The sequence below is a fragment of the Balaenoptera borealis genome (genome assembly GCF_965194805.1).
Source record: "Balaenoptera borealis genome assembly, chromosome: 1".
NCBI classification, from domain to species: Eukaryota; Metazoa; Chordata; class Mammalia; order Artiodactyla; family Balaenopteridae; genus Balaenoptera; species Balaenoptera borealis.
The window spans coordinates 82320560-82348417 of record NC_138860.1 but is presented as its reverse complement, the minus strand read 5'-3'; the positions used below and the strand labels follow the sequence as shown (position 1 = coordinate 82348417).

The 27858-nt window shown below is 45.2% G+C and overlaps 1 protein-coding gene across 1 annotated transcript in view; it reads right to left on the bottom strand.

Moving 5' to 3' along the window:
• The window catches only part of ADAR (adenosine deaminase RNA specific), a 40559-nt gene extending 13801 nt beyond the window's left edge, over nucleotides 1-26758 (bottom strand). Inside the window, 6 exon segments of the mRNA XM_082373773.1 lie at nucleotides 7-100; nucleotides 102-119; nucleotides 620-711; nucleotides 714-802; nucleotides 2661-4096; nucleotides 26701-26758. Of these exon segments, the coding sequence (XP_082229899.1) occupies nucleotides 7-100; nucleotides 102-119; nucleotides 620-711; nucleotides 714-802; nucleotides 2661-4096; nucleotides 26701-26745 (1774 nt within the window). The 5' untranslated portion in view covers nucleotides 26746-26758.
• Nucleotides 26759-27858: the final 1100 nt, after the last annotated feature.

The window sequence follows — 27858 nt, the reverse complement described above, 5'->3', positions numbered from 1 at the left end:
GGAGGCGGAATTCACAGGAGCTCCCCAACTTGTGCACACACTCAAGCAATGTAGTGACGGGGTTCTTCCCAGAAAGGAAGGATGTTGCTGAAGGGGGTGGTAGTCTGGGACTCTGCAGTCTGGAGAAAATGAGAGACAAAAAAAACAAAAACAAAAACAAAAACAAACTGAGAAAACACTGGCTATTCCATCACAGCAGAGGGAATGGGGATGGGAGAATTTCTTTCGGTCAACTGCATGTTTGGGGCTGGCTTTCTAAAGGAAGAGGGTTGTGGGGATGGATTTTCTAGGTCTTGCAGGAAACAGTAGTTATTTAAATGTTCTTCGTCTCATTTCTTATCTGCCAAGAGAGGAGACTGGATTCAATAATTTTTAACGTCTCTTTCAACCCTGAAATTCTGCAATTCCAGTTAGGTTGGGAGGGGGCACTAGAACGGGAGCTGGGTATGAGAAGAGGAAAGGTGGGCTGGTGAGGCAGGGGAGAGGGGAGAGTGGGAAGCTGACTCTGACACAGTGGGTTGGGTAGGCTGAGATTGTTTCAAGGAGGGTCAGATGAAGTTCTGATACTTCACAGACTTGGAGAGTGAACTGATGTCCTCCCAGAGGGCAGGACACCTACCTTCTCTGATTCTTTCTTCGAGCAACAGTAGTATGATTCTTCTGATCTTCCACTGTCTTTGGCTTTAGCTTCCTCAAGCAGAATTGTCATGCTTTCATAGCTGCATCCTGCTTGGCCACTTTCTTGCTGCCAGCTTCAGCTGGGGGAAACTCTCGGCCACTGATGACAACTTGGAATTTAAATCTTGATGGAAAGTGATTAGATGTGTGAACACTAGTCTAGGCCATCCCTTCTGCCCTCTCCAAAGAGATCTTCACCCTGAAATTTCCTGCTACACTAAGGGGCTTGTTGACTTGTGAAGGAGATGGAGGGTAGGCCAAGGAACTCCTGTCCCTTTGGAGGCTCAGCCTGTTCCTATTTTTTTTGGAAACAAAGCAGCCAGTGACTCTCTCTCCAAGCTCATTAGAGCAAACATAGCCACAGGTGATAGGAAACTAGCTCAAGGGAAACCCACTATCTTTTAGCAATGAATTAAGATCAAGTCTGTACAAAAAATGATGAGCTAAAATCACCATTACAGTCTTGTTAGCAACCAAAGAGCCTTTACCCTAAAGCAATGGTGGTAAGACTTGGCCACCTCAAGGGCAGCTCCTAAGGAAAGCGAAGGCTTCTTACAGCGCAGTCTCACACTCCCCAGACACCTACAGGGATCAGATACCTGCCCCTTTTGGGGGCCTATTTTCGTCCCCAACCTACCCTCAGAGATACACCACTCTCACGGTTTCTTTTGAGTCATCCTACAGCTCTATTTGTCTGATGCCTGAGATGAAAGGAATTTCCCCTTGTTATGCAGAGAACCAAAAAGCATTTGTTCTAGGCCTCTGGACTTAGCTTAGACCGTCTCTGTTCAAGCTTTCATATTTGTTCAGCTCTTTGCTCAATCTGGGATTTCATTTAGAAAAGTAGGTCAAATTTCTTATTTCCTGGGTCTTCTGAAATATTTGAGCATGGCATCAATGTTTCTTATAGCTGGAGTCCAAAGAAAGGTTAACCGCAAAACCCACTGCTGTTCCCCAACTCTGGGGAGGGGGATGGTGGGGAGAAGAAAGAGAATGACGGCCATCCAGTCTCTACCCCAGACAGAAGCACACCAGTCCTGGCCCTGTCAGCTTCTGGACAGACGCACCCCTCTTCTTAACAGCTCTCCTGCAATGCCATCTCAGTGTCATGAAGACGGTCAGGATAAGGAGGAAGGGTCACCGCTGGGAATCCTTACCCTCAGACACCAGCCTACGGTTAATGTAAAAGTTAGTGGGATCCTCTGCTGGCCTCACTGGCGTGCGGTCACTCAGCTTCAGTGGTTTCAGCTCTCCGCTAGGCCCTGCAGCAGCTCCTGGGCCCACCTGTCTTCCTCAATCTGTCCGCTGGCTTGGAAGAGCCTATGGTGCAGGGCTGGGCCAGCTGTTCTGAGTGAGGTAATTCTGATTTCACAGCTTAGGAGCAGCAGCAAGTGCTAGCCCACCCATCTGTGCAGAGGCGGTGCGTAAAATTAGAACCACCACCTTCAACAGACAGGCAGCCGTGCACCCTACAGCATCCTTTCCCTACGGGAGCGGAGCAGGAGGGGGTGGGGAGGTGCGGTTTGGACCCGCTGCTACTTAGCAGCACAACCCACCCTTGCTCTCTGTGTGCAGCCTGCCGCTACCCACCTGTTCCTGCACCCCCGGGGGGACTCAGCTCGGGGGGAGGGAGGACGGCACATGGAAGGGGGCGGGAAGGGTGTCAAGTCTTCATTACCTCTGGCCTTAGGAGGCAGGCATAACACTGATGCATGGCAGCTAATCATCTCCAAAGAAGCTTCATTTTAGCCAAGGCTGCCAACCTCCCCCTTGCTCAGCCAAGATTTTTGGCTGGGCTGAGGTCTACATTCCCTGCTCAAGATGTGGAGGAAGGGCCAGACAGGGTGATTCAGCCCACAGGCAGAAAAAAAGAGGAAAAGACAGGGGCCACCAACTGGCACTGCTCATGAGTCAGCCAAGACTCTATCAGGAGCAAGGGCGCCTGACCCCACCGTAGGCACAAATCCTGGGTGGTCTCTTACCGAGGTTCATGGGGTGGTCCACTCTGCTCTATCAGGTTGAACTCACAGGTCTGACTAGCGAACTGAGCATATTCTAACAGGCCGCTGATGGGGTTCTTCAGCTGACACTCTGCCAGTTTCTTGTAGGGTGAACACCGTGGTAAGCCATGACTGTAGAAGGAGGGCATCTCCATGATGGCTCGAAACTCACCTGGTGCCGCGTGGATACTATTCAAGTCATCTGGGATGTCATCTGTGGCCCACTGGCCATTTTCAAAGTCAACATACCCTGTTTTGGAGGGGCCATTGTCATGAACAGGTGGTTTCGGTTTCAGTTTTATTGGTTCTGGTGTGACCTCTTGCCTAGTTTCTAACTTTACGACGGGTTCCTGCCCGTTCTCCACTTTTTCTGTGGTGACCATGCTGTTTGAGGCATCTGACGCAGGTAAATTGCAAGTGGGGAGCTCTGCGATTTTTCTGGTCTCCTGGATAGCAGCTTGAGTGGTTTCCGGAACGTTGTTCGCGTTTCTCTTGATCTGTATCCTCTCCCGCTTCTTATCGGTCAAATGCCATATGGGAGGGGTCGTCCCTTGCCTGTAGACGTCCCCCTGCCTTTCCAAGTCAATCAGCACGGCAGTCACATCTCGGGCCTTGGTGAAGCCAATGTTTTTAGCCAAATTCAGGGCAGAGGAGCTGGACACATTAAACAGGTAATCGCAGATCTTTTCCTTGATCTCAGCCATGTCGAGAGGCTCAGGAGGATCTTCCAAGCCAGATGTGAAGCTTCTGTCTTCAGTTTCCAAACTGAAGTCTGAGCTTGGAGCTCCCTGGCTATGACTGTCTGCTCTCGCTACTTGGCTGGGCTGGTTCCAAGCCTGAACCGGAACTGAAAGTCTCCACAAAGGGGGCGTTCCTGCCTCCCGATGCAGCTTCCCCTTCTTTGCCAGAGAGTATAAAACTTGATTGATTTTCTTCTTTTGGGCTTGGAGCTTCCCAGCCAGATCATGCGCTGTGGTGGCCTTCCCTTCCCCAAGCTCCGCCAAGAGCTTTAAGATCCTTTGTTCCTGATCCTGGCTGATAGTCAGTTCCTGGAAACGTGCGGAGAGCCTATCAACACCGCTCCATGGCCGAACCCGGCCACGTGGGAAAGGATGCTGGAACCCTCTTGGGAACACCTGACTTCTGAAAGGCACACCCCTGGGGACACCCGGGATCTCAAAGTACCCACCTCTGGCAGGTGGTCCTGGAAACCTTAGCCTGAGTCCAGGGAGGAACAGTGGCAGTGATGGTGCCTGTTTTCCAATTAGGGGTGCTTCTGGGAGTTGCCCCTTGAGAAACTCTATTTGCTGGAGCTGGAAACTATTAGGATAAGATCCCAGCCCCGGCTGCTGGTGTCTGAGCTTGCTGTGCTCATAGCCTTGAACGGGATGGGTTTGGTATCTGTTGAGGGAACGCCCCTGCAGAACAAGAAGATGGAAAAGAAAGTGAATTGGGACTGCAGCAGCGAGCCTGTCCCTCCCCCCTGCCTGGGGTGGGTGTGAGGGTTGCGCCTGATTCCTAATAAGCTGAGAAGGCAAGTGAGACGTGGACTTGTGACCTAGCTAGGGTGGCCCGCCCACCTCATAAGTACTACCTGTGGACCCAACAGAGGGAGGAGATGGAAGAGCAGGAAGCAAGACGTATAGAGTCACAGTGCTCGCCATTCTGGTAAACGGGTGGCGGTCTGAGAGAAGATGGCGCAGCTTGTGGCCTACAGAACCGGGTTCTGAAGACACGCTGTGGAAGCAGCTATTGGGAAGTAGCTAAGGGGGTGTGGGAGGCTAGGCTAGGGCCGAGGTATCCAGGAAGAGACGCTGCCAACTCCGCACAGCCAGGGGAGCCTGGTGGTTTGGGTAGAAGTGCCCAGTGTCCCTTCCAAGCCTGGGCACCACACTGAAGGACGAGAACCATGTGCCTTTTTTCTAAGGACAAAAGGGACCCTGGGGGTGTCAGTAAATACCTTGCTGCCCGTCCCCGGGGCTTGCATATCTAGGAACAATGATTCCTCACGCTCACATCCCCCTTGTCTGATTCTCCTGAAGGCTACAGGGACCTGCAGGCAGCTGCGTCCCTTTCTTCAATAACTTCAGCCTTCTACTCCCCGACCCCTGCCCCCCCCCCGTCACCATGAGGGGATTTTAGCACTCTTGCTGGTCAAGCTCACGGCATGCTCGCTGCACATCTCCTTAGTGCGGCTCCAGTGATGGCCACCTCCACCTTTCAGCCACATAAGTGGCTTGTGTGGCTCCTCATTCAATCTCACTCTTACTTGAGCCGGGCCACTATCAAACCTCAAACCCTGAAACTTTTCCAGGGTCAGTGAACTTTTTCTGTAAAGGGCCGGAGGGGCATTCAACTGTAGCACAAAAGCAGCCACAGGCAAAATGTAAAACTTCCTTTACAAAACCAAGGGGAAGGCTGCACTTGGCCCGCGGGCCGCAGTTTGCGGACTCCTGCTCTTCTCAGCCGGCAACTTCCCTGTGTTTCTACCTCCATCCCTGTAGCTGCGGGTCAGCCACTCCTGGTTTGTCTCCATTCTGGCTTCACACACCTCCTCATTCAGCCTGGATCTCACGGTCAGTTCCCTTCACCACCCAAGGCCCGCTGTCCCCTTTTTCTGTTCCAAAGCTTCCAAATGGTGCTGGAGGAGGATACCGCCGCACCATGCTAATGGGGCCATATAAATTCCTCCTCTTGAACTTCTGTTAGGTTTTCACAGCTGTTTGGTGGTCAATTCAGTACAACAAACATGCGCTGACTCAATGTGGATTGAGCTCTCTTCTTTAAAAATTCTCCTCCAATGGCTGGGCTACCACCTGTGCTGAAGCTTAAGACCTGAATTTTCAGATGCCTAGACGATCTGTCTGTCCCCTTAGATATCCTGCCATTACCTCAAATGCCACACGTTCTGAACCAAATTACTCTTTTCCCTCAGTCCAGCCCCTTCTCCTGTGGTTCTTATTACTGTTAATGGCAGCATTCTCCTCTGAGTTATTAAGGCTGGAAACCTGAGTCATCTTTTCTGCCTGCCTTCCTTCCTCCCTCCCTCCCTCATCTCCCACACCTCATCAGGTAGTTGCCAAGTCCTACCTTGTCTACCACCTCTATCTTTTCTCTTAAACGTGTCTTTTTCCAGTTCTAGACCCTCATTACCTCTCACATGGGCTACCACAAGTGCCTCTCATCTTTCCATCCCTCTACATTCCAGTGCAACGTGCCTGCTTTTCCCCCTACTGCCACCTATTACAACTTGCTACAGATCTCTCTAAATGCCACCTTCTTCAGACTTCCGACTCCCCCCCGCCGCCCCCATGAGAGTTTCCTCTCCTTGAACTCCTCCCATCCAGCACCTGTTACACCACTTACTTTACCTTTTATCATAGCTACTGATTTTTTTTAATGGCACATATAGATTGTAGTGTGTCTGAAAGGTGATTAACAATATTAGGTGCCCTAGAAATTATACTCAGCTCTCCACTCTCAATATTCCCCATGTAGTATTGATGGGGGGCTGCAGTCAATTCGACAGTAAGCCCCTGGGGGACAAGGACTACACTTCAGTTATCTTTGCATCCCTAGCACCTAAGGCAGCACCTGGAACAAAGCTGATCCTGAACCAATGTCTGCACGAACAAGACATCGCTAGACATGAATTCCATCTCTTTTCTTGCTCCTCTTGCTTCACACAACCCCCCTACCTCCACCTGGGGCCGAGGTATATGTGAGTACAGACGGTGAGTGTCTGGCTCAGAGGACTCAAAAGGATACACGAATTTGTTAACAATAGCTATTTTAGGGAAAAATTAGAGGGAGATTATTAATTTTTTCCTTATACCCCCTAAAATCTCCTACAAGGGAAACCAAGCCAAACCACCACTTGAGAACAGCCATTTGGAGGAGAGCCACTGAATGGCAGTGAGAGCAAAGAAAGTGAGAAACCAACCTCCATGGAGATCATTCCTAAATCCCTCAACATCTCCACTCACCCAACTTCATGCCTATGTACTATACAAACTATGTAACAAGCCACTTAACATTCACTGCTCTGCAAAATTTCACTTTAATCTATTCTCATATATTTAGGATTAAGAGACAAGCCCCCCATCTTTACCACATGGGCTCCAAAGGGTAATATATTGGTTTGCATAAAGAAATGCTTTTCCTGTAAGTCAGGTGTCCCTAATCCTTTTAAAGAAGGGAAAAATATATATACACATGCACACACATATGTATGTATACATACCACACATATATATATATATACGTGTGTACATATACTTTATATATATTTAAAATCGAGGTATATTTACATATAGTAAAATGTACTGTTAGTGTATAATTCTATGAGTTTTGACCATATAGAGTCAAGGCACACACAGCCTTATAACTACCACTCAGATCAAGATGTAGAACATTTCCATTTCCCAAAAACGTTTTCTCATGCACTTTGCAATCAATTCCTTTCCCCACACACAGCCCCTGTCAACCACCGATCTGTCTTGTCTCTCTAGCTTTGCTTTTTCCAGAATGTCATCTAAATGGATTCATACAGTATGCAGTCTTTTGAGTCCAGCTTCTTTTGCTTAGCATCATGAATCTGAAATTTGTCCATGTTGTTGCATATAGCAATAGTTCCTGCCCTTTTCTGCCTAGCAGTTTTCCATTATATTGATATACCAGTTTTTAGAGATAATGAATAAAGCCACTATAAACTTTCTCCTACAGGTTAAGAAGGAGAGGAGACGCTAAAAGTAAAGCATGTTGTCCAAGTGGGGCTAAAGGAGGCGTGAGCATACATGGGGTCCTAGCAGAAAAGAAGAGGGGGACTGTCTTGACCTGGGCTCAGGCCTTGTTCCTCAGAAGGGGGGAGGGGAGTGCATTTTCCCCACAAATCCTCTTCCACGCCTTGCTCGACACAATTAGCAAGATACAAATTCCTAAATTCCTAGAACATAAATTTTGCTTGGCAAGAAAACACACACACACACTCTCTCTCTCTCTCACTCTCTCTCTCACACACACACACAACGCGCATATGTCATGCATGAAAACAGGAGCGTAGGGAGGTAGCTGAGCCAGGGCGAGCAAGTTGCAGGTGGCCCGCTCTGGGCTCTGACCCCAGCGGCTTACCTGCCTCGGGTCCATGGCGCGCCCGAGGCATGTCCCGGTGTCCGCCCGCCGTGACCCTCCCTGAGAGGGACCCTTCCCAACGCGGGTCGTCGGCCTCCAAGACACAAGAGGCTCCTCTGGAATCGGGACAGGCCCAGGCAGGCGGGGAGCAGGGCTGTGAAACGGCTCCGGTTCAATTTCACTTTCGTTTCTTCAGAAGGACCTCCCTCTTTGGAAAGTTTGGCCGAGGGGCGGGGCTTGGGCAAAGCTAGCGTGAGCCGTCTGGTTTCAGGCCGGTAACAAGTTTAATCCCTTCCTTGCATGAGAACTGGGCAAGATACTCTTTTTTAGGAAAACAGCTATAAATACTGAGCTCATTATCCCCCTCATGGCCTTCTCAGGAATACATGGGATAAAGCAAACGGAGAACAAAGTCACCCTGCGAAGCCTAGCGCTGGAGAAACAGCCTGAGGTTCTGTCCTCTTACTCCCAGGTCCACACTAACGTGACCTCGTGTCTCTAATGTGGCAGTGCGGGGGGGGGGGGGGGAGGGGGGGAGGGGTGGCGAACTCTTCAGATGACTAACGTCCTCACTGTGGACTTTACTCATACTGTAGCATATTAACTGACGCGACCACGTAACAGCCAATATATAGTAGCAAGATAATGATACCAGCAACTGAACAGTAAAGGATCTACATCATAAAACCATCCCACCTTTCAGCATCCGCCATCCAGGCAAGGGTTAAATCCTTTACAGGCCTGATCGCTCTCTCTCTTTTTTTTTGGACGCGCCAGTGCACCCTGCAACGCAAGTGCGGAGTCTTAACCGCTGGACCGCCAGGGAAGACCCACCTTATCTCCTTAATCTTCACAACACCTCTGCCAGGTAGGCATTATTCCCAAATTACAGATGTGGAAATGGAGGCTCCACTGGGACCATGCTGCTGCTAAATCCAGGTCTGACTGCGGAAAGTCACTCTACACTTGCTCAGGTTACACCATGGCTTTCCAAAAGATAACTTTTGTTATCAATGGACTTCATGATCAGGCTTATATATCTGCTGTTTTGTCCAAGATGTCTAGGAAAAGATTCTGTAGATCAATTCTATTGCTCAACAGCTCCCCTCCCCCCTCATCTGTGAGAAATTTTTTTCTGTATTTAATTTCAATTTTATCCCCACTGTGTGAATGAAAAATATTGCTTGCCATATCAGTAAACAAAGGATGTTGCAGCCATCAAGCCATCATATTACAGCCACCCCGACGGTGAGCCCTGAGGGAACTCAGGATGAGAAAACACAGGATATATCTGGTTTTCTTTAATTAACAGTAATCTGTTGATGTTCCGACTACCTGGTCTTTGTTGCAAAAACTCCTATATATCCTGGCTTCCTCCCTTGCGTCTCTGGAGCAGTCTCTCAGAGTTATCTGAGATGCTGTGTCCTGGGCTTAAGTCCTCAGTTTTGTCCACCAAATAAAACATAACTCTCAACTTTTAGGCTGTGCATTTTTTTCAGTCGACAACTGCTTATGAGATTTACAAGGCAGTCCCTTCACAGCACTGTCTCCAGCTGATGCCCTTTCTCACTGTCCTCTCACTCCATTCACCCTAAGTGTTAGCCCCCCTCCCCAACTTCTCATTTCTAGGGTGGCATGTACTTTCCCTCTCCATGCCTTTGCGCATTCTATTCCTTTGCCTTGAATGTACTTCCTCCACTGCTTCTGGTGAAAGTCTTTCAAGATCTGCTTCAAATATTACCTCCTAGGGAAGCTTTGCCCCACTCTGGGTGGGGGAGTGGGTGCAATTCGTGGTTCCTTATTTTGTGCTTCTCTCTTACTCAACACTTACCCCTACTAGAGCACTTTCACCATCCTCTGAAAATGCCTCATTCATTCATTTAACAGAGACTTTACTAAGCACCTAATGTGTGCCAGATACTGTGTAAAGCACTGAGGACATGACACAAACAAAAGTCCTGTCCCTTCAGCTAACAGTCAGCGTAGTGGAGGAGACTGATGCGTCAACGATTATCACAATGTTATGAACTACTTGTTTATGTATCTGCCTTTAGAGCTGTAAAGTCTTCTCCTTGCGGCAGGGAACATCCCCACATCCCCTGCATAGTGACCTTCAGAGTTATAGTTAGTTGACTGAATAACCGACTGCTCGGTAGAAAAAACAATGGACCAAACAGTGACATGGGAATGTCACAAGAAGAAATTAAAAATATCAGCACACATAAGAAACGGTACTCAATCTCATCATGTTAGGGAAATGCACAGCAAAGCCTCATGAGTTACCGTCTGTCCGTCAAACAGGCACATTAACCATCTGATCAGAGCAGGTGGGAGCAGGGGGGAAAGCAGAGCAGCTCCTAGTCACCACAGGAAACCTGGGAAAAGGGTGAATGTATACACCCTGCAATTTAGCAATTCCACTCCTAGACCAGGATACACATACAAGAAGTTGGTAGTTGCATTATTCATAACAGCTCCCAACCTGAAACAACCCAAATGTTCATCAAAAGGAAAATGGATAAATGGTGGCATTTGCCTATGATAGAATATGATACAGAAGCAAAAATGAAAGAACTATAACCACATGCAACAAGGTGGCTAATTATCTAAACATGACACTGAGTGAAAGAAGCCATACACATACTACATTGTTTCACTTACATAAAGTCCCAAACCAGGCAAAACAACTATAGTATACACTGCATAAAAGACAGGATGGTGGTTATCTCTAGGGAGGGAGGAGGGGTTTTGCCTGGGAAGGAAAGTTCTGGGTGCCGGTGATGTTCTAGTTCTTGACTTGGGTGGTGGCTACATAGATGGCTCTCCAATAATTCCTTAAGTTATACGCTGACACTTTCTGTACCTTTCTGTATGTATGTGCTGTACTTCACAATTTTAAAAGGTTAAAAACAACAGCAAACTCTCCCTGTAGCAATTCCAGCTTACCTCCCCATGTTCTACTTTTCATTTAAGTATAATGAAATGAGTTACGTCTTACCTCTGCTTTCTTGCCTTCAAGCTAAACAATCCCAAAGCCTTTAACCTACATCTACAAGAATGATCCAGGGACTTCCCTGGGGGTCCAGTGGTTGAGAATCTGCCTTCCAATGCAGGGGACGCAGGGTCGATCCCTGGTCTGGGAACTAAGATCCCACATGCCGCGGGGCAACTAAGCCCGCGCGCCACAACTACTGAGCCTACGCGCTCTTGAGCCCGTGCGCCACAACTAGAGAGAAGCCTGTGTGCCACAATGAAAGATCCCGCGCACTGCAACTAAGACCTGACACAGCCAAATAAATAAATAAATTAAAAAAAAAAAAAAAAAAAAAGAAGATCCAGAGAAGCAGTAATCAGAGCTACTGTGCACGGGAAGCTGCACCGCTGCTGCCTCCATGGCTTTGAATCGAACCTAGGATGCAGTGGTGAAGCAGGGAGGGGAAATATGTTTCCTCAACAGAGGTTCAGTTCATGCCTTGAAAGAATAACAACTGCTCTTGTCATTTAATCTCAGCAGCTCGAGTAACTGCAGACAGAGTTATTCATAAACATTTCATCTTCTCCCCATCAGGGATTGTTTCAGCTCCCACAGGGTTGTGAGGTGGTGACATCAGTCTTTGTGCTGTTCTGTTGTAGGGGCTTGAGGAGTTGGATGAAGCTCTTTTAAAAATTAACCAAAAGTAACAGGTTCATTGCAAAAAGTTTCAGAAAATACAGATGAGCAAACACTGTCAAAGTTACCCCTAAATCTCCATTGTTAATTCACTGGTGTCCACCCTTGCTGTTTTCCCTGTGCATAAAGCCTCCATGGACACACAGGCACAGCTCTCCTAACACTGGGGCTCACCTCCCCAGGAGCCTGTGTCTGCTGCTCAGCTGTGAAGTAACCCCAAATGCAAGACCTCCTGTGAACATACTACCTAGGGCTACTTGCTAACCATCACCTAAGTGATTAAGAGTTACCATCTAAAATTAGGTATTACAGAAAAAGCCCCCCATTCAGTGTTCTCAGAAATCTGGCTGCCACATAACACTGCCAAGCTCTGGCTCCATGTGTGCCTGCAGGGGCCTGGACTTCACCAATTATGGGGAAGGACGCATTATCATCTGGGTTACTGGGTTGGTTTTAGTTTCCAGTCCCTGCTATTCTTGCTTTTATGCTATAAATATAACTGTTAGTCTTCTTTGTAATGATTAATTTGGCTTGCGGATTTTCTGTTTAACCTTACTGTGTGCAGGGGTGCATATTTACAACAACAGTCTTTTTAGTCTGTAATTTCCTATAACCAGACTTTACTGCACATATGGGCTACATCCAATTGGATCATCTATCTCCCTACTGTAAAGCAGATGTCTGCAAACTCCTTCAGTATTTGCTCATACAGCAGATACTGCAACAGAAATGTACTGACTGTGAATGTGTGTTACTGAACTTGCAACACATTATCAAAAAAGTAATGAATTACTGAGGTATTTTTAAGTACTAGGGCACTATTTTAGAGTAGGATCTGTACAAAAATAAACTCATGTTCTTAACTCCTAGGAAATACATAAGAAGCAATTCGTAGAGTTGCTAGGCATAAATTTATTGCCTTCCTTTTTTTGTTTTTGTTGTTTCTCTTTCAATATATCATTGGGTTTTTTATTCCACTAAACAGCTACTGCCACATGAACATAATTTTCACAATTTACAGGGTCTTCCTATAATAACCCGACTTGCTTTGATAACCTATAAGGCAGAATAGCGAAGTTGCCCAACTGGCTGAGCAGTGCTCCACAGCTGTCTTTATGCTGATTTATATTCTATTGAGGTTAATGACTAGACTGGCTTTTGAAGTTACAAGAAAGCAAGAGATGCCTCAGGTACCCCCAGAAGAAACAGAGGTCTCCAGAAGTGGGTATGTGCCTCTACCCAAAGTTATCCAGTAAATGAAAGAAGAAAATGGTATTTATCAAACCATCTATAGGCACTGTGATAAGTATTACCATATTTTAAAGATATATTGGTAATAATGTCAAAACAATACTAATAATAATGGCTAACATGCCTGTGCTGAATATTTTACATGCAAGTTTAAACAGTGAATGTACATTTAGTCTCATAACCACCCCACAAGATGACTCTACATAGCTTGTGGTCTTATGCAATAAGTCCTGACACCCTGAAACCACCTCTTCCATGCTAGGTGGTCTGGCATGCAGCACCTGACTGACGTCTAGTTTGGCTCTGGCCAGCAAAGAGGTTCAGCTACTGGGCCACACGTGGGTTCCGCTGAGCCAGAGTCCAAAGGGGGGGACCTCCCTCTCACTCTTGCCTTCTCTTCCTTCTCACCCCTAGGACCTAGCCTATGAGTGGCTGGGCTCAGTCCCAGCTTCCTGCAAGGGCAGTGTCCCCATCTCCATGGCTTGTAGGAAGCAGAGGGGACAAGTGCAGTCCTGTTCTAGGCAGGCCTGAGGGCAGCCTCTGCCCACAAGTTCTGCAGTGTTTCCTGGGGAAGTGGGCCGATTTCAGCAACAGCCAATCGCAGAAAGCTGACTTGCCAAGTGGCCAATTCCCTGAATAACCGATTTACTAAACTACCAATATGAAAAAGACTTTACCTTTTTCTTTAAGCTCTCTAGTCTTAATTGACCAGTTTTTATTCTTCCTTCACAACAGTATTAGGGGGAATGTACTCTGCCCGTCTCCCTGAAGCTGAAGAGCTGGAGATTGAGGAGGAGACCGGGGGACAGTGGGAGGGGGCAAGGTTTAGGGGCTTTTGTGGAACTGAATTTCAGCGTATTGATTTTCTGAGAATTGACCTAGAGCTATTTCCAGATGACCACAATCTTCTTCCCAAAAGGAATGAATAAGGCTTTGCTATTCCTAACATATGACTTTAAAAGCATTTCCTTCAGCATCGACAAGTTCAGAAAAATTTCCATCTACGCACACAGAGGAGAAGGTGCGTGAAGACGGTGAAGACGTAGCAGAGAGAGATTTGAAGACACTGGCCTTGAAGGCTGGAGTGATACGGCCACAAGTCAAGCAATGCAGGCAGCCACCAGAAGCTGGCAGGGGCAAGGACCGACTCTCCCGTAGAGGCCCTGGAGGGAGCACAGCCCTGTAACACCTCGACTTCCTCCCAGTGAACTGACTTCAGATTTCTAGCCTCCAGAACTGTGAGAGAATAAACTTCTATGGTTTTAAGCCACCAAATCTGTGGTAATTTGTTATTGCAGCTGTAGGAAACTAATACACCATCCTCGACAGGCTGTGCACATCAGGGAGCTCCGGGCACAGGACTGGCACAGACCTTGCTGTGCAGCCACGGATTTCTGCGTTTGGGGCTGTCAAGGAAAAAGGCGGCAACAGACCAGCAGACCAGCTGGCACAGACGATGTGCACAGCCACAATTTCCACTTTTTTGTTAAACCAAACAGTACAGCCTTCTCATTACTGTCCAGCAGAACTAGAGCTTTTTGTTTTATTTGAAGAAAAGGATATTTCTGTAATATAACAAAGACTACCTATCATAAACTGACAGCCGATATCATATTTAAAATGGAATAGTTAGGCATTCCCACTAAAATAAGAAATAAAATAAGGAGGGCCACCATTACCACTGTTATCTTATCTCCTCAATTCTGAGATGTACTCCAAACATTTCTGATATTGGGATGTGAATGACATGCATTTACATTATATATCGGTATATTTTGACTAGTAGCCCCTAAAAGCTATTATTAAGTTGACAGCACGTTCTTATGCTCAGTGGTCTTAGAATCAAAGAAATATGGTATTTAACATTATTTTGAAAATCCTAGCATATTCTGTAACACAAAACAGAAACAAGAGATAAATTATTAAAAAAGGAAAGAAAAACATTATTTGCAGATGATAATATCGTAACCCTTGTTGCTCCAAGAAGATTAAATGAGAACTCTTGGACCACCATCAGTTAAGGAATATGGCTGGATATAAGAGAAATATACAAAACACAACCCTTCCTTATATGAAAAATACTATATTCTTAACAGCAAATAAAACATTAAAAAAGAAAAGGGAAATATCTGGGAATAATCCTAAGAAATGTGAGGAGCCTACATGTGGAAAAGTACAAAACTCTGTTGAGGAATACCTGTCTTAAATAGAAGGATACACCAGCTCCAAATGTGATGGCGGAATAGTTTGTGAATGCCAATTAGTGCCAAATTAAATAACAGTTTATTGCAAATTCTAATGAGGTTAGGGGCAGTAAGGAGTGGATACCTGACAAAATGATTAAAGTTCAAGTGCAAGAACAAACAGGCAAGAATAGCCAAAATATTTTTAAGAGGACAGCCATACTGATTACATCAAAGCAGTACTGGTATAATACAGGAATGGTGCTACAGCCTAATAGAGCGGAACCACTTTTCCCCCAATAGACCCAAGTGTGTGTACAGATCCAATGCATGATAGGAGCCAAAAGCAGCAGTGAGGGGAAGAAGGATTAGTCTATAGATGGAACTTGGCTAATTGATAGGCTTTTTGGAAAGAAAGATCTATTCAGAGTCTTGCCTTATATTAATAAACCAAAATAAATTACAAATGGATTAAAGGATTATTTGTGAAGTATTTTAAATAAAAACACTAAAAAACAAAAGTCTTTGTGTATGACTTGACCTGTTTCACAGCAATGGAAGACATCACAAAGGAGAAGACTGACATCTGTTCACTGCAGATAAATTTTTGTACTTCAAAATAGTGACATGATGTTTGAAAATGTTCACAGAAAAAAGTTTTTAAAAAGAGACATTAATAAAAAAATGAAAATGGACAGGGAATCACAGTTACAACACATCATACACAGGACAGAGTTAATATGTATATGTGTATATATAAAGCCCACATACCTAGATAAGACAGCATGTACATATGGAGTGCTCATATGGGCCAGCACTGTAGTTTATCTTTTATTTTTTATTATTTATTTTTCTGGTTGCACCGGGTCTTAGTTGCGGCTCACGGGCTCCTTAGTTGAGGCATGCGAACTCTTAGTTACGGCATGCATGTGGGATCTAGCTCCCTGACCGGGGATCAAACCCAGGTCCCCTGCATTGGGAGCATGGAGTCTTAGCCACTGGACCACCAGGGAAGTCCCTGTACTTTATCTTTTAATTTTCACAACCACCTTATGAGAGAGGTACACTGTTACTGTCCCCATGTTACAGCATGAAAAGCTGAGGTAGGCCAAAGTTGTTCGAGATAACACAGCCAGTAACAGGCTGAGCCAGGATTCAGACTAAAGGCATTTTGGCTCCAGAGCGGGTGCTCTTGGCCATTACACTGCCCCCACTAACTCTGCAGTAGATAAAAAAGCCAGTTCCCAAAAAAGGAAGTGCAAATGCCTGTCAAATGCTTGGGGAAATATTCAGTTACACTTGTAATATGTTTTACGTTTTCATTCATAAAATTAGCAATTAAAAAAAAATGACCCAGTGCCAGGTGGGGAGATTCCATGGCTACCTTCACAATCTAATCTTGGACTCTAGGAATCCCCTCTGGCCCCCTCCAAAATGTTCTCAAAGATGGTTAGGTCACCATCACCTCCCTTCTTTAACCCTTTATTGGCTACATGTTACTCTTGGGATAAAGGCCCAAGTCCATAACAAGGTCGGCTGTGCACTCCCACTCTCCAGCCAAGCCTATCCTCCCATACTTCACAAAAGGCACCTTCCATCCTGTTTGCCCAATAGCCACAGAGCACTCTTGCAGCCTCGAAAAAGCCAAGTCGTAGACTGTTTTCTCCTCCAGTCTTGTCCCTATGCCAGACGGCATATAGAGTTTATAGTATCCATAACCCTAGGAAGCTTCCTTCATAATCCTTATCAGTAGCTGTAGTTACACAATTGCATGATCTTTGTCTGTCTGTCCTGAGCAGTACTAGCCTTGTACCCCCCATGACCGAGCACAGTGCTTTGGCTATAAAAGGTATTCAACAAATATTTGTCAAAGGAATATACATTAATGATTGAATGAAAGAAAGAGGAGGGAGAAAAGTAAAAAAATAAGGAAAGGAGGAGAAATAGGCATTCTACACTATGGTGGTAAGACTAAGATGCTTTTTTTTACAAAGCAATTGGACAATGTGTGTCAGAAGTCTTAAATATGTTAATAACCTCATTTAATAATCAACAATCATTATTAATATGTAATCATATTGCTACATAATTATTAATAAGTGTAATTAATGATCCAATCATAAAAATCTACCTTGAGGAAGATAATTTGAAATCTAGTACAGAAATTTAAGCTCCCTATAGAATTGTTTACAATAGCAAAAAACTGAAAATAGATTTGATGTCCAAAACTAGAGACACAGTCAAGTAGATTCTGGTACAGTAGTAAATTATACAATACATAAAAGTGACATTTACAAAGAGTTAATGCCATGGAAGATGTTTAGTTCATAATAAGTGAAAAGACATAAAATTTAAATAGAGAACAATTTTGGCTTTGAAAAACAAAATGCCCAAGTGGCAGATAGTGCTGAGTGCCTACCCTAGAACTCTGCCTTCCCTTCTGAGAGAACCCTGATTGTGTCCACATTCATCTGAGAAGGCCAGGCTCCCTCCCCAGACCCAGAGGGAGGACTGTGATTAGTCTAATCTAACTTGGTTTTGGCAATTCCACTCCTCTTGCCAGTGATACATGTGATACAACTCTGGCCAACAAAACACAAAGGAAGTCTGTCAAGGGCTTTCTGTCACAAAGGTTCCTTGCTATGAATAAATGATGCCCTGAGGATGGCAGAGTAGAGGGCTGGGACAACTCTGAGTTGCTGAATCAATCTACCCTGGAACTGCCCTATCTGTGGGCTAACCAACACAGCACTGCACAAAAGACACCAAAATGGGCTTCCCTGGTGGCGCAGTGGTTGAGAATCTGCCTGCTAATGCAGGGGACATGTGTTTGAGCCCTGGTCTCGGAAGATCCCACATGCCACGGAGCAACTAGGCCCGTGAGCCACAACTACTGAGCCTGCGCGTCTGGAGCCTGTGCTCCGCAACAAGAGAGGCCACGATAGTGAGAGGCCCGCGCACCGCGATGAAGAGTGGCCCCCGCTTGCCACAACTGGAGAAAGCCCTCGCACAGAAACGAAGACCCAACACAGCCAAAAATAAATAAATAAATAAAATTTAAAAAAACAAAAAAAAGACACCAAAATGTTAATGATGATATCTGAGAAGTAGGGTTACCAGGGATTTTATTCATTTTAATAGTTTCTTCAATTTTCAAGTTTTCTATAATAAAGCATCTATCACACTCAAAGGGGAAAAGTTAATAAGAAAAAGAGGTTCATGTATTGCATGAACCTTGCCCTTAAGAAGCTCAGTGTAGTAATGGAAATAGCCATGTAAATAAGTGATTAAGATATGCTGTAATAAAACCACGATGAGATACCACTTCATAGCTATTAGAATGGCTAAAATAAAACTAAAAAAAACCCCTCATAATATCTAATGGTGAGGATATGGAGCAAGTAGAACTCTCATACACTGTTGGTCGGAATGTAAAATGGTACAACCACTTTGGAAAACTGTTTGGCAATTTCTTCTAAGGCTAAATATGTAAACACCCTATGTATGACTCAGCCGCTATACTTCTGGGTACTTACCGAAGGAAAATGAAAAGAGATGGCTACAAAAAGACTTATACAAGAATGTTTATGGAACCAGGGGTAGGGAGAAGGGGAAAGGGGGAGTTGTTTAATGGGTGCAGAGTTTCAGATTTGCAAAATTAAAAAGTTCTGGAGATCTGAACTTTTCACCATGTGAATATACATAATACTACTGAACTGTACACTTAAAAATGGTTAATTTGGTAAATTTTATGTGTTTTTCACCACAATTTAAAAAAAAGAATGAAAAAGAAGAAAAAAAAAGAATGTTCCTAGAGCTTTATTCTTGATAGCCGCAAACTGGAAACAACCCCAAAGCACACCAACTGATGAATGAATAAATGACTAATGTATATACATACAGTGGATACTGACACATGCGACATGGCTGAACCTCACTAAAAGAAGCCACACATAAAGTACATACTATATAGTTCTATTTATATAACATTTTAGAACAGGCAAAACTGACCTATGGTGATAGACATCAGAACAGTGGTGGCCTTTGGGGACAGCGGTGACTAGAAAGGTGCACGAGGGAACTTTCTGGGGTGATGGAAATCCTTTATTTCTTGATTTGGATGGTGATTAAATGGGTATATGTATTTGTCAAAATTTACTGAATGGTATTCAATGAATACCATAGCGTATTCATTAAATATTTTTACTGTATATAATTACATCTCAAAAAGAGACTTAGGGAAATGGTGAGACAGGTGAACTGGAAGAGGCTAAATTCATCATCTTGGCTATACACCGAGAAGTTGCTAACAGAATAAGAGTGCTTCTTTAAACCAGATCAACAGCAACAGATAAACATCTCATGCAGCAATTTATGGAAATGCTTAAGAACATTAAAATGATGAGAATTATACATACATTTGAACTCAGTTTTGTGGAGCAAGCTTTGATATTCTGCTAAATTTAAAAAAGGAAAAATAAATGATATATACGCACTAATGTAAGTATCTTTAAAACAAAACATAGGACTTCCCTGGTGGCACAGTGGTTAAGAATCTGCCTGCCAATACAGGGGACACGGATTCAAGCCCTGGTCCGGGAAGATCCCACATGCCACGGAGCAACTAAGCCCGTGCGCTACAACTACTGAGCCTGCACTCTAGAGCTCACGAGCCACAACTACTGAAGCCTGCATGCCTAGAGACCGTGCTCCGCAACAAGAGAAGCCACCGCAATGAGAAGTAAGCACACCGCAATGAAGAGTAGCCCCACTCGCCGCAACTAGAGAAAGCCCACGCGCAGCAACAAAGACCCAACACAGCCAAAAATAAATAAATAAATAAATTTATAAAAAACAAAACACAGACTTTTAAAAAATTATTAGCACCTTTATTTATTATTTATTTATTTATTTTTTTGGCTGTGTTGGGTCTTCGTTTTTCTGTGCGAGGGCTTCCTCTAGCTGCAGCAAGCGGGGGCCACTCTTCATCGCGGTGCGCGGGCCTCTCACTATCGTGGCCTCTCTTGTTGCGGAGCACAGGCTCCAGACGCGCAGGCTCAGTAGTTGTGGCTCACGGGCCTAGTTGCTCCGCAGCATGTGGGATCTTCCCAGACCAGGGCTCGAACCCGTGTCCCCTGCATTAGCAGGCAGATTCTCAACCACTGCGCCACCAGGGAAGCCCCCACAGACCTTTATCTTATTAAAACTGCTTTTATTTAAAACACTGTACAATATTTTCATCAAATATCTTGTTTAAATCTGAAATAAAACTGAATATTAGCTTTTCAAAGTCATATGTCAAAAAGCAAACCTTTAGAACACAAAATGAAGAAAAAATATTTTTAAGCTTAAAAGCAAAGGAAGAAATCAAAAAGGACAAAATTTGTCTGCAGAAGAATGAAAAACAGGTTTTGTATGTTTAATGATAAAGCCAAAATTAGATGGCAAACAACCAACTGGAAGAATATTTACAGCAAATAAGAGATTTTTGTTTGTTTTTTACAATGAGCATATACTCATATTTTTTAGAGTATTTGTATAATTTATTAAAAAAATCACTTAGACACAATAAGCAAATAGACAAAATCAGGAATTAACAGATTTTTTAAAATGGAAATAAAAAAGGTTACTATGCATATGCAAAAAAGAAAAGTTCAAACTTAATCATAACAAAAAATGCAGATTAAAATGAGACACCATTTTTCAATCTAGCTAAGATTTTCCTCTTTCACTTAAAATACCCAGTCCTGGAGAAGGCAGGGTGAGACAGAGGCAACAGCGAATGGTCAGGCAGTGCAGTATAAACTCATATTCACTTTTTAGGAAGCAAATGAGGACTAAGCACTACAAGAAGGTATTGCAGCTGGGTAGAAGCGGGGGATCCAGACGTTTGGGGGTGAGTGTGGGGTTAAACATTAGCCCTTTCACCTCAAGCCTCTAATTGTATGAGAACTACTTTTTGTGTGTTAAAAGAAGAAACAAAAGGGTATTCCCCTTCCCGCTATTTTTGTTGGGGGGGTGGGTGTGGCATGGGTAGGTTAAGATAAGATAAGGCACAATAGTACCCAGGAAGATGGATGTGGATTTGGGCCCTCCCTGGGAGAGGGCTGAAGACCAACACCCGAGCAGCCCCTGTCCTGAAGGACAGACTGCAATTCTGGGCTGCAAGTCCCCCATCACCCCGAGACAGGGTGCTCTCCCTGGGGAGTAGTGGTGGGTGCAGCAGAAGCACATTGAAGACAGCTATGGAAAAGGAAAGGTGCAGATCAGCATGTAGAACATGGCTGCATCTGGGTGAAAATCAAACAATGACAACAAGATGGAGTGTATTTTATTTAATAGCTTTGACTACAAAAGCCTAAGAAAAGGTAAGGGAGGAGACACACACCAAGCTATTAGTAGTAGCTCTACCTCTGGAGGGTGAGATAAGCTGGATGGAGAGGGGTCTCATTTCTTTTATAATTTTCTAGTTTGGATTTTTTTTAGCCTCTTTTGAGTGTTTTTGTATTTAAAAAGAAAAAAAAAGTTTTAAAGTTCACAACCTTGATCCCCAAACTCCAGTCAAAGAATAAGTTGTTAAGGGACTTAAAACCATGCCTGGCACACTGTAAGCGCTCAAGGGAATGTTTTAAAGATAAATACTCCGGGACTTCCCTTGTGGAGCAATGGTTAAGAATCCGCCTGCCAATGCAGGGGACACAGGTTTGAGCTCCGGGAAGATCCCACATGCCGCGGAGCAACTAAGCCCACCAGCCACAACTACTGAAGCCCGTGCGCTCTAGGACCCACGTGCCGCAACTACTGAAGCCCGCGCTCCTAGAGGCCATGCTCCTCAAAGGGAGAGGCCACCGCAGTGAGAAGCCCGCGCACCGCAACTAGAGAAAGCCCGCGTGCAGCAATGAGGACCCAGCATGGCCAAAAATAAACAAAATTAGAAAAAAAAAAAAAGATAAATACTCTAAGGAAAAAAAAGACTCAAACTACAAAAAAAAAAGCCTTAATATACAACCTATCATAGTTCAGAAGGGTTTGAGGGGGGTGAAATATCTCACAGGGTGGAATTTCCAGGTGGCTGCTCCTTGGGGCCTGACCCTTCACCTCTGTAGGTTCAGATGCACATGGGGAGAGAGGTTCTGCCTTTCCGGGGCATTTACATGTACTTGCATTTACAGACATTTACAGTGAGAACTATATCTATCATGCAGATTGAATCCTCATCAACACCGTGGCATCATTTTCTCCCTGTGGGCAGATTTTCATTCATTCATTTAATGAACATTTATTAAGCACATACTATGTGCCAGGCACGTCCTAGGCCCTAGAGATACAGCAGTAAATAAAATAAAAATTCCTTTCCTCATTATTTTCATGAAGCTGATGTTTTAGTGAGAAGACAGGCAACAAACAAATATACAGTGTCAACTGGTTGTAAGTGCTAAGAAGAAAAATAATGCAGCTAAGGAGGAGGTAAGGAATACAAAGCAAAGGGCACCTCTGTCTTCAAGGGGCTCTCAGTCTAGTGGAGAACTGACTAGAAAATAGACTGTTATCAAACAGAAATCAAATCCACAGTAGGGTTGTGCTCAGGGGATGTGACTTCCTCGTTGATGGAGATCAAGGAAGCCTTCTGAGAAGAGAAGCATGACCTGAATCCAAAAGGAAGTCAGTCAGACAAAACAGTGTGAGTGTGTGTGTGTGTGTGTGTGTGTGTGTGTGTGTGTGTGTACACGCGTGCATGCACAAACAGCAGATGCAAAGGAGCGGAAGGGATGAAAAGAACATGATCAATGCCACAACAAAATAACAACGTGTGGGCTTCCCTGGTGGCGCACTGGTTGAGAATCTGCCTGCCAATGCAGGGGAAACGGGTTCGAGCCCTGGTCTGGGAGGATCCCACATACCGCGGAGCAACTGGGCCCGTGAGCCACAATTACTGAGCCTGCGCGTCTGGAGCCTGTGCTCCGCAAACAAGAGAGGCCGCAATAGTGAGAGGCCCGTGCACTGCGATGAAGAGTGGCCCCCGCTTGCCACAACTAGAGAAAGCCCTCGCACAGAAACGAAGACCCAACACAGCCATAAATAAATAAATAAATTAAAAAAAAAAAAAACAACGTGTGATGGACAAACAAAACCACGTGGATCCATTCCAGTAGGAAGGCTCTGGAAAGGCCTCAAAGAAGTGGGATATAAGCACACATGTCAGCACATATGCCTATGTATACACACACACTTACAGTAATCATCTGTTGTTTTCACCTGTCTAGTACCTCTGCACTTCCCCATCCCATGTGGTTATGGAAGGAAATTTTACTCCTTCATCTCAAAAGTGGGCCTGTGACACAGATCTGTCTAAACATGGCATCCCTAGCTCCTTGTCCACATGATTAGTTTACAATGCTAGAAGAGAGCTGTAAGCTCATAGGCTTGGGGCTGCCAAGAGTCACCTTTTTCAGTATGTATGGAGAAAACAGCAGGAAAGAATGAGGGCAATAAACAAAAAGAAGCAGAGAAAGGCAGGGCGAAGAGAGTTCTCATGACATCATTTCAGCCTCATGATCCAGCCATGCCTGAAGCTCACATTTGGACCTCCTAGTTAAATGATCAACCCTTTTTTGCTTATGTTAGTTTACATTAGGTTTCTGCCATTTGCAACTAGATTAATATACCCCCTTCTGGGGAAAGAACTTCACTCTGTGTGTGGTGGTGGGGGGGTACAGAGGGAAAGGGAGGATAAATTATGTTAAAGGGTCTCTCCCATTAAGTTTGATAAACATGATGAAATAGGTGGCTTCAAGGCATCTGGGAGGGTATAGAAGCAGCAATGAAAGCTCCTTGGGTGGAGGAACTGAGAGTTTACTTGTCACAATCTATATGGATGGGTTATATAAACCTTTCTGCATTCGTAATAATTCACTATACAGCCCTAAGTCATTTTCAGACTGAGAACCAACACAGAATGGCTCATCAAAAACACCAAGAATATCATCTGTTTAAAACCCGTTTACCATTACCACATTAATGCACATCCGTCACAGATCTTTCTCAAATACTTAATTTTGTGACAAACTTAATATTTTGAACTCTGTATCCCTGATACCAAACCATCATCCAGTGTTCTCCAGGAAACTTAACTCAAGCAGCTGTACCCACTATGGTCCAAGTCTAACAGATGTTATAGCAAAATAAACTGCTGTATCTCAAGAGATCACTACAGAAGCCCAAAAGGGGCTCAGACCCTGTTGTTCACATAAACTCAAATCAGTTGGTCACAGATAATAATACCAGTCTTGGTCTGAAACACAGCTTCAAATCTTTAAATCCATGAATCAGAAAGATGCTCATATTACACTGTGTTACAGTATAAAAATAGCTAGCTTAAAGGAAACTGTGTGTGTTAGCAATGGGTCTCCTTCTGGCAGACGTAACAATACCTCAAGATTTTTTCTTCTTTCCACAGACATTTACCAAATACCTACTGTTTGCCCACTATCCCAGCACTGTGAGCCCATGAGCCTTTCCTTTTTCTCTGGGTGAAAAGGCTAAATGTTGCTTTGCATCTGGACAATGCTGGGTAAAATGTAAAATAAAAGGTAATTTATCACTGGACAATTTGAGATGTTATTCTTTTTTTTTTTTTTTGGACTTTAAATATATTTATTTATTTATTTATTTTGGCTGTGTTGGGTCTTCGTTTCTGTGCGAGGGCTTTCTCCAGTTGCGGCGAGCGGGGGCCACTCTTCATCGCGGTGCGCGGGCCTCTCACTGTCGCGGCCTCTCCCATTGCAAAGCACAGGCTCCAGACGCGCAGGCTCAGTAGTTGTGGCTCACGGGCCTAGCCGCTCCGCGGCATGTGGGATCTTCCCGGACCCGGACACGAACCCGTGTCCCCTGCATTGGCAGGTGGACTCCCAACCACTGCGCCACCAGGGAAGCCCTGAGATGTTATTCTTACAGCAAATACCGGCCCTCTAAACTCTGCTTATGCCTCCCTTCCCCCACTACACCTCACACTGCCAGGATTCTAGTCACTGAGAAATAACAAGACCCAACCCCTACATAGCCTGAGGGCCTGGGTTCAAGTTTCAGCTCTGCCATTAAATAGTGTCAGGAACTTGGCTAAGCTCACCTTCTGCATCTGCAAAATGGGGATAGTACTTATTATAGCACTGGGCTGCCGGAGGGATTAAAGAAATTAGTGTATGTTGAGAGCTCAGTACAGGGTCACACACATAGCATGTGCTCAATAAAGAGAAGCTATAATTAAGAGAATAAAGTGAGACTTTTTCCAGTTTGAAAATGTTATGGTCTATTGTAGAGAGATTATGGGTTTTGAGTCTCCCCCGCCACCCCAAGTCTGCTTTATCATATCTGGCAGAACAGCAAGCACACAGAATAGCAAAACATTCCCCTGCTTTTCAAGCAGCTGTACCAATGGGAAACCTTCAGCAAGGGAGCAAGTTCAAGTGCTGGGCCCTTACTAATAATAGCTAGACACTTCAGATTCTGACAACAACCCTGCAAGGTAGATATAATTATCCTCATTTTGTAGATAAGACCAAGTAGGAGTAGAAAGGTTAAATAACTCACTCACTGTCACACAGCTGGCAAACGCAGACCAGACTCCCAAAAGTCATGCCCCCTTTCCACTCTTTTCCCTGCCTCCCATACAGCAAGCACACCCAGCTGTCTGTGAAATAATGAAATAACGGAAAAGATATCTCAAAATCTCTGAAACGATGGGAACGGGCCTTCTTTAGTAAAGAAAGAAACTGCCATCATCACTCGCATTTGATCGACAATTTGTTGCTCCGACGTTCTCGGCTCCCAGTGACCTGTTCTAGCAATCCGGCCTCCCTCTCCAACAGCAGCCACTGTGTAGGCCTCTGTGTGCAAATCTTCTCCCTTAGCAGCTTAGGCTCTGTTCCCTCCCCAACCGGAGGCTGGGACTCCCCGACACTGCGTTTAAAATCCAATGACAGGTGCGTATGCCTCTCTGAAAGGCAAGTTTCCCAAACTCTGACACCAACAGGGCACACCTGAGGCAGGCTTACCCTCTAGCGGGACCCAAGAATCAAGCCAAGCAGATGAAGGAAGGGGAGGTGACGCAACTAGGCCTCCTGCACCAAGGCCAGACCGAGGCAGAACGCAGTGGCCGTGACCCCGCAGTGGGCTCTCCACCGCGGACGCCTACGCCTTCCCCGTATAAGGCACGCCAAGGGCTGCGGATATTATCCCAGGGATGAGGCGCGGGCCTATGCAGTCAGAGGAGAAGGCGCAGGAAGGCGCGGACCTGAACGAGTCCCAGGCGCCTAGCTCTCCAGTCACTCTCCCCCAGGGGAGGGAGTTGGCGAGAGGGACACAAGGGCCTTTGCTACCCAGCTGTTCGGCTCCGGCTGGCACGAGCGCCGGAGCATCCGTGCGCAGCCTCTGCCGCCCACACCCGCGCACACCCGAGAGCACAAACGCCCGCACACAAGCCCTTGGCCCCCGGCGCCCGCCTCCCCGCAAGGCTGCTGAGCCCCGCCGCTGCCCCCGACCCCCGCCTCCCCATCTGGCCCTGCGGCCACACTCAGAGCCCACCCGGGCGCCCCTGCGCTCCCCCTTCCAGCAGCGCCGGACACTGGAGCGGCGGCGCGAGCCGGGCGTTCAGGCCACAGAAGGTGATAGCGGGGAAGGGAAAAGCCTCTTACCGGGTCTTGTAATTCTCCGGGACACAGCGCGACACCAGAGACTGCCAGTGGCGCCGGGACCCTCCCCCCGCCCTCCCCCACCACGTAGCCCTCTCTACCTTCAGTCGGGAATCAATGGCCCGGTCGCGGATTGGTGACATCATTGGCGCGCCGGGCGTGGGAGGGAGCACCACGTGATTGCTCCCTCTTTTGTTTGCGTCCTAGTTAAGCTAGGATTTTGTTGCTTCCTCCTTGGGTTTTTACTAATCTGTTAATGGCGTTGTCGTAGGCACGGTGGAGAGTAGGTACCTGGGTTTGGTATGCTACATTTTTGCTCATGGCCTTGATTAAACTCCTCAGTCATTTATAACGTAGTTGGGCCGGAAGGCCTGAGACGTATGTGGGTACCATCTTTTTTTTTTTTTTTAAAATGGATATCAAGTACACAGAATTAGTTAATAATACCCTATAATCAGTATTCCTTGTATGGCACGTTCAAATTAAATATTTTTTAAATGTTATAATGAACATCACCTTTAACTCCCCATTTTGCCACCCCAACCAAGAACTAAAATATTATCAATAATTTTAATGTACTTATAAGTGGTCGCCATCCTTTACCTCTGCCTTCCCCTCAGAAGTAACCTCCATCCTGACTTGTGTTTACACAACTTTTATATTGCTTTAATTTCTTTTCACAGTTATATGCATTATAAAACGCTATTTTTTTTTTTAAATTAGTTTTGTGTGTGTGTGTTTGAACTTTCATCTAATGTTCTGGACTTTTATTTTAACAAACACGTTCCTAAGTTACTTAGTCCATTCAGGCTGCTATAACAAATACCAGATTTTTAAACAGAAATTTATTTCTCACAGTTCTAGAGGCTGGAAGTCAGGGTGCCAGCATGTTATAGGGAGGGCCCTTTTCCTCTTGGCAGAGTTCTCCTTGTATGGCAGAAGGAGTTAGGGTTCTCTGTGTGGTCTCTTTTATAAGAACTCCAATCCCATTCATGAGGGCTCCACCCTCATGACTTAAGCCCCTCCCAAAGGCCCCACCTCCTAATACCATCCATTGGGCCTCAGGATTTCAACATATGAATTTGGGGGAGAACACAAATGTTGACCATAGCCCTAAGATTCATTCTTCTTGTTGAGTGAAGTTGCATTTCATTCATTTTCACTGCTCTATAACAAATCATTTTGTGAGTGTACCATTATTTATCCATTCTCTGGCTGCTGAATATTTATGCAATTTCCAGTTGTTGGTGTTTTTTTGT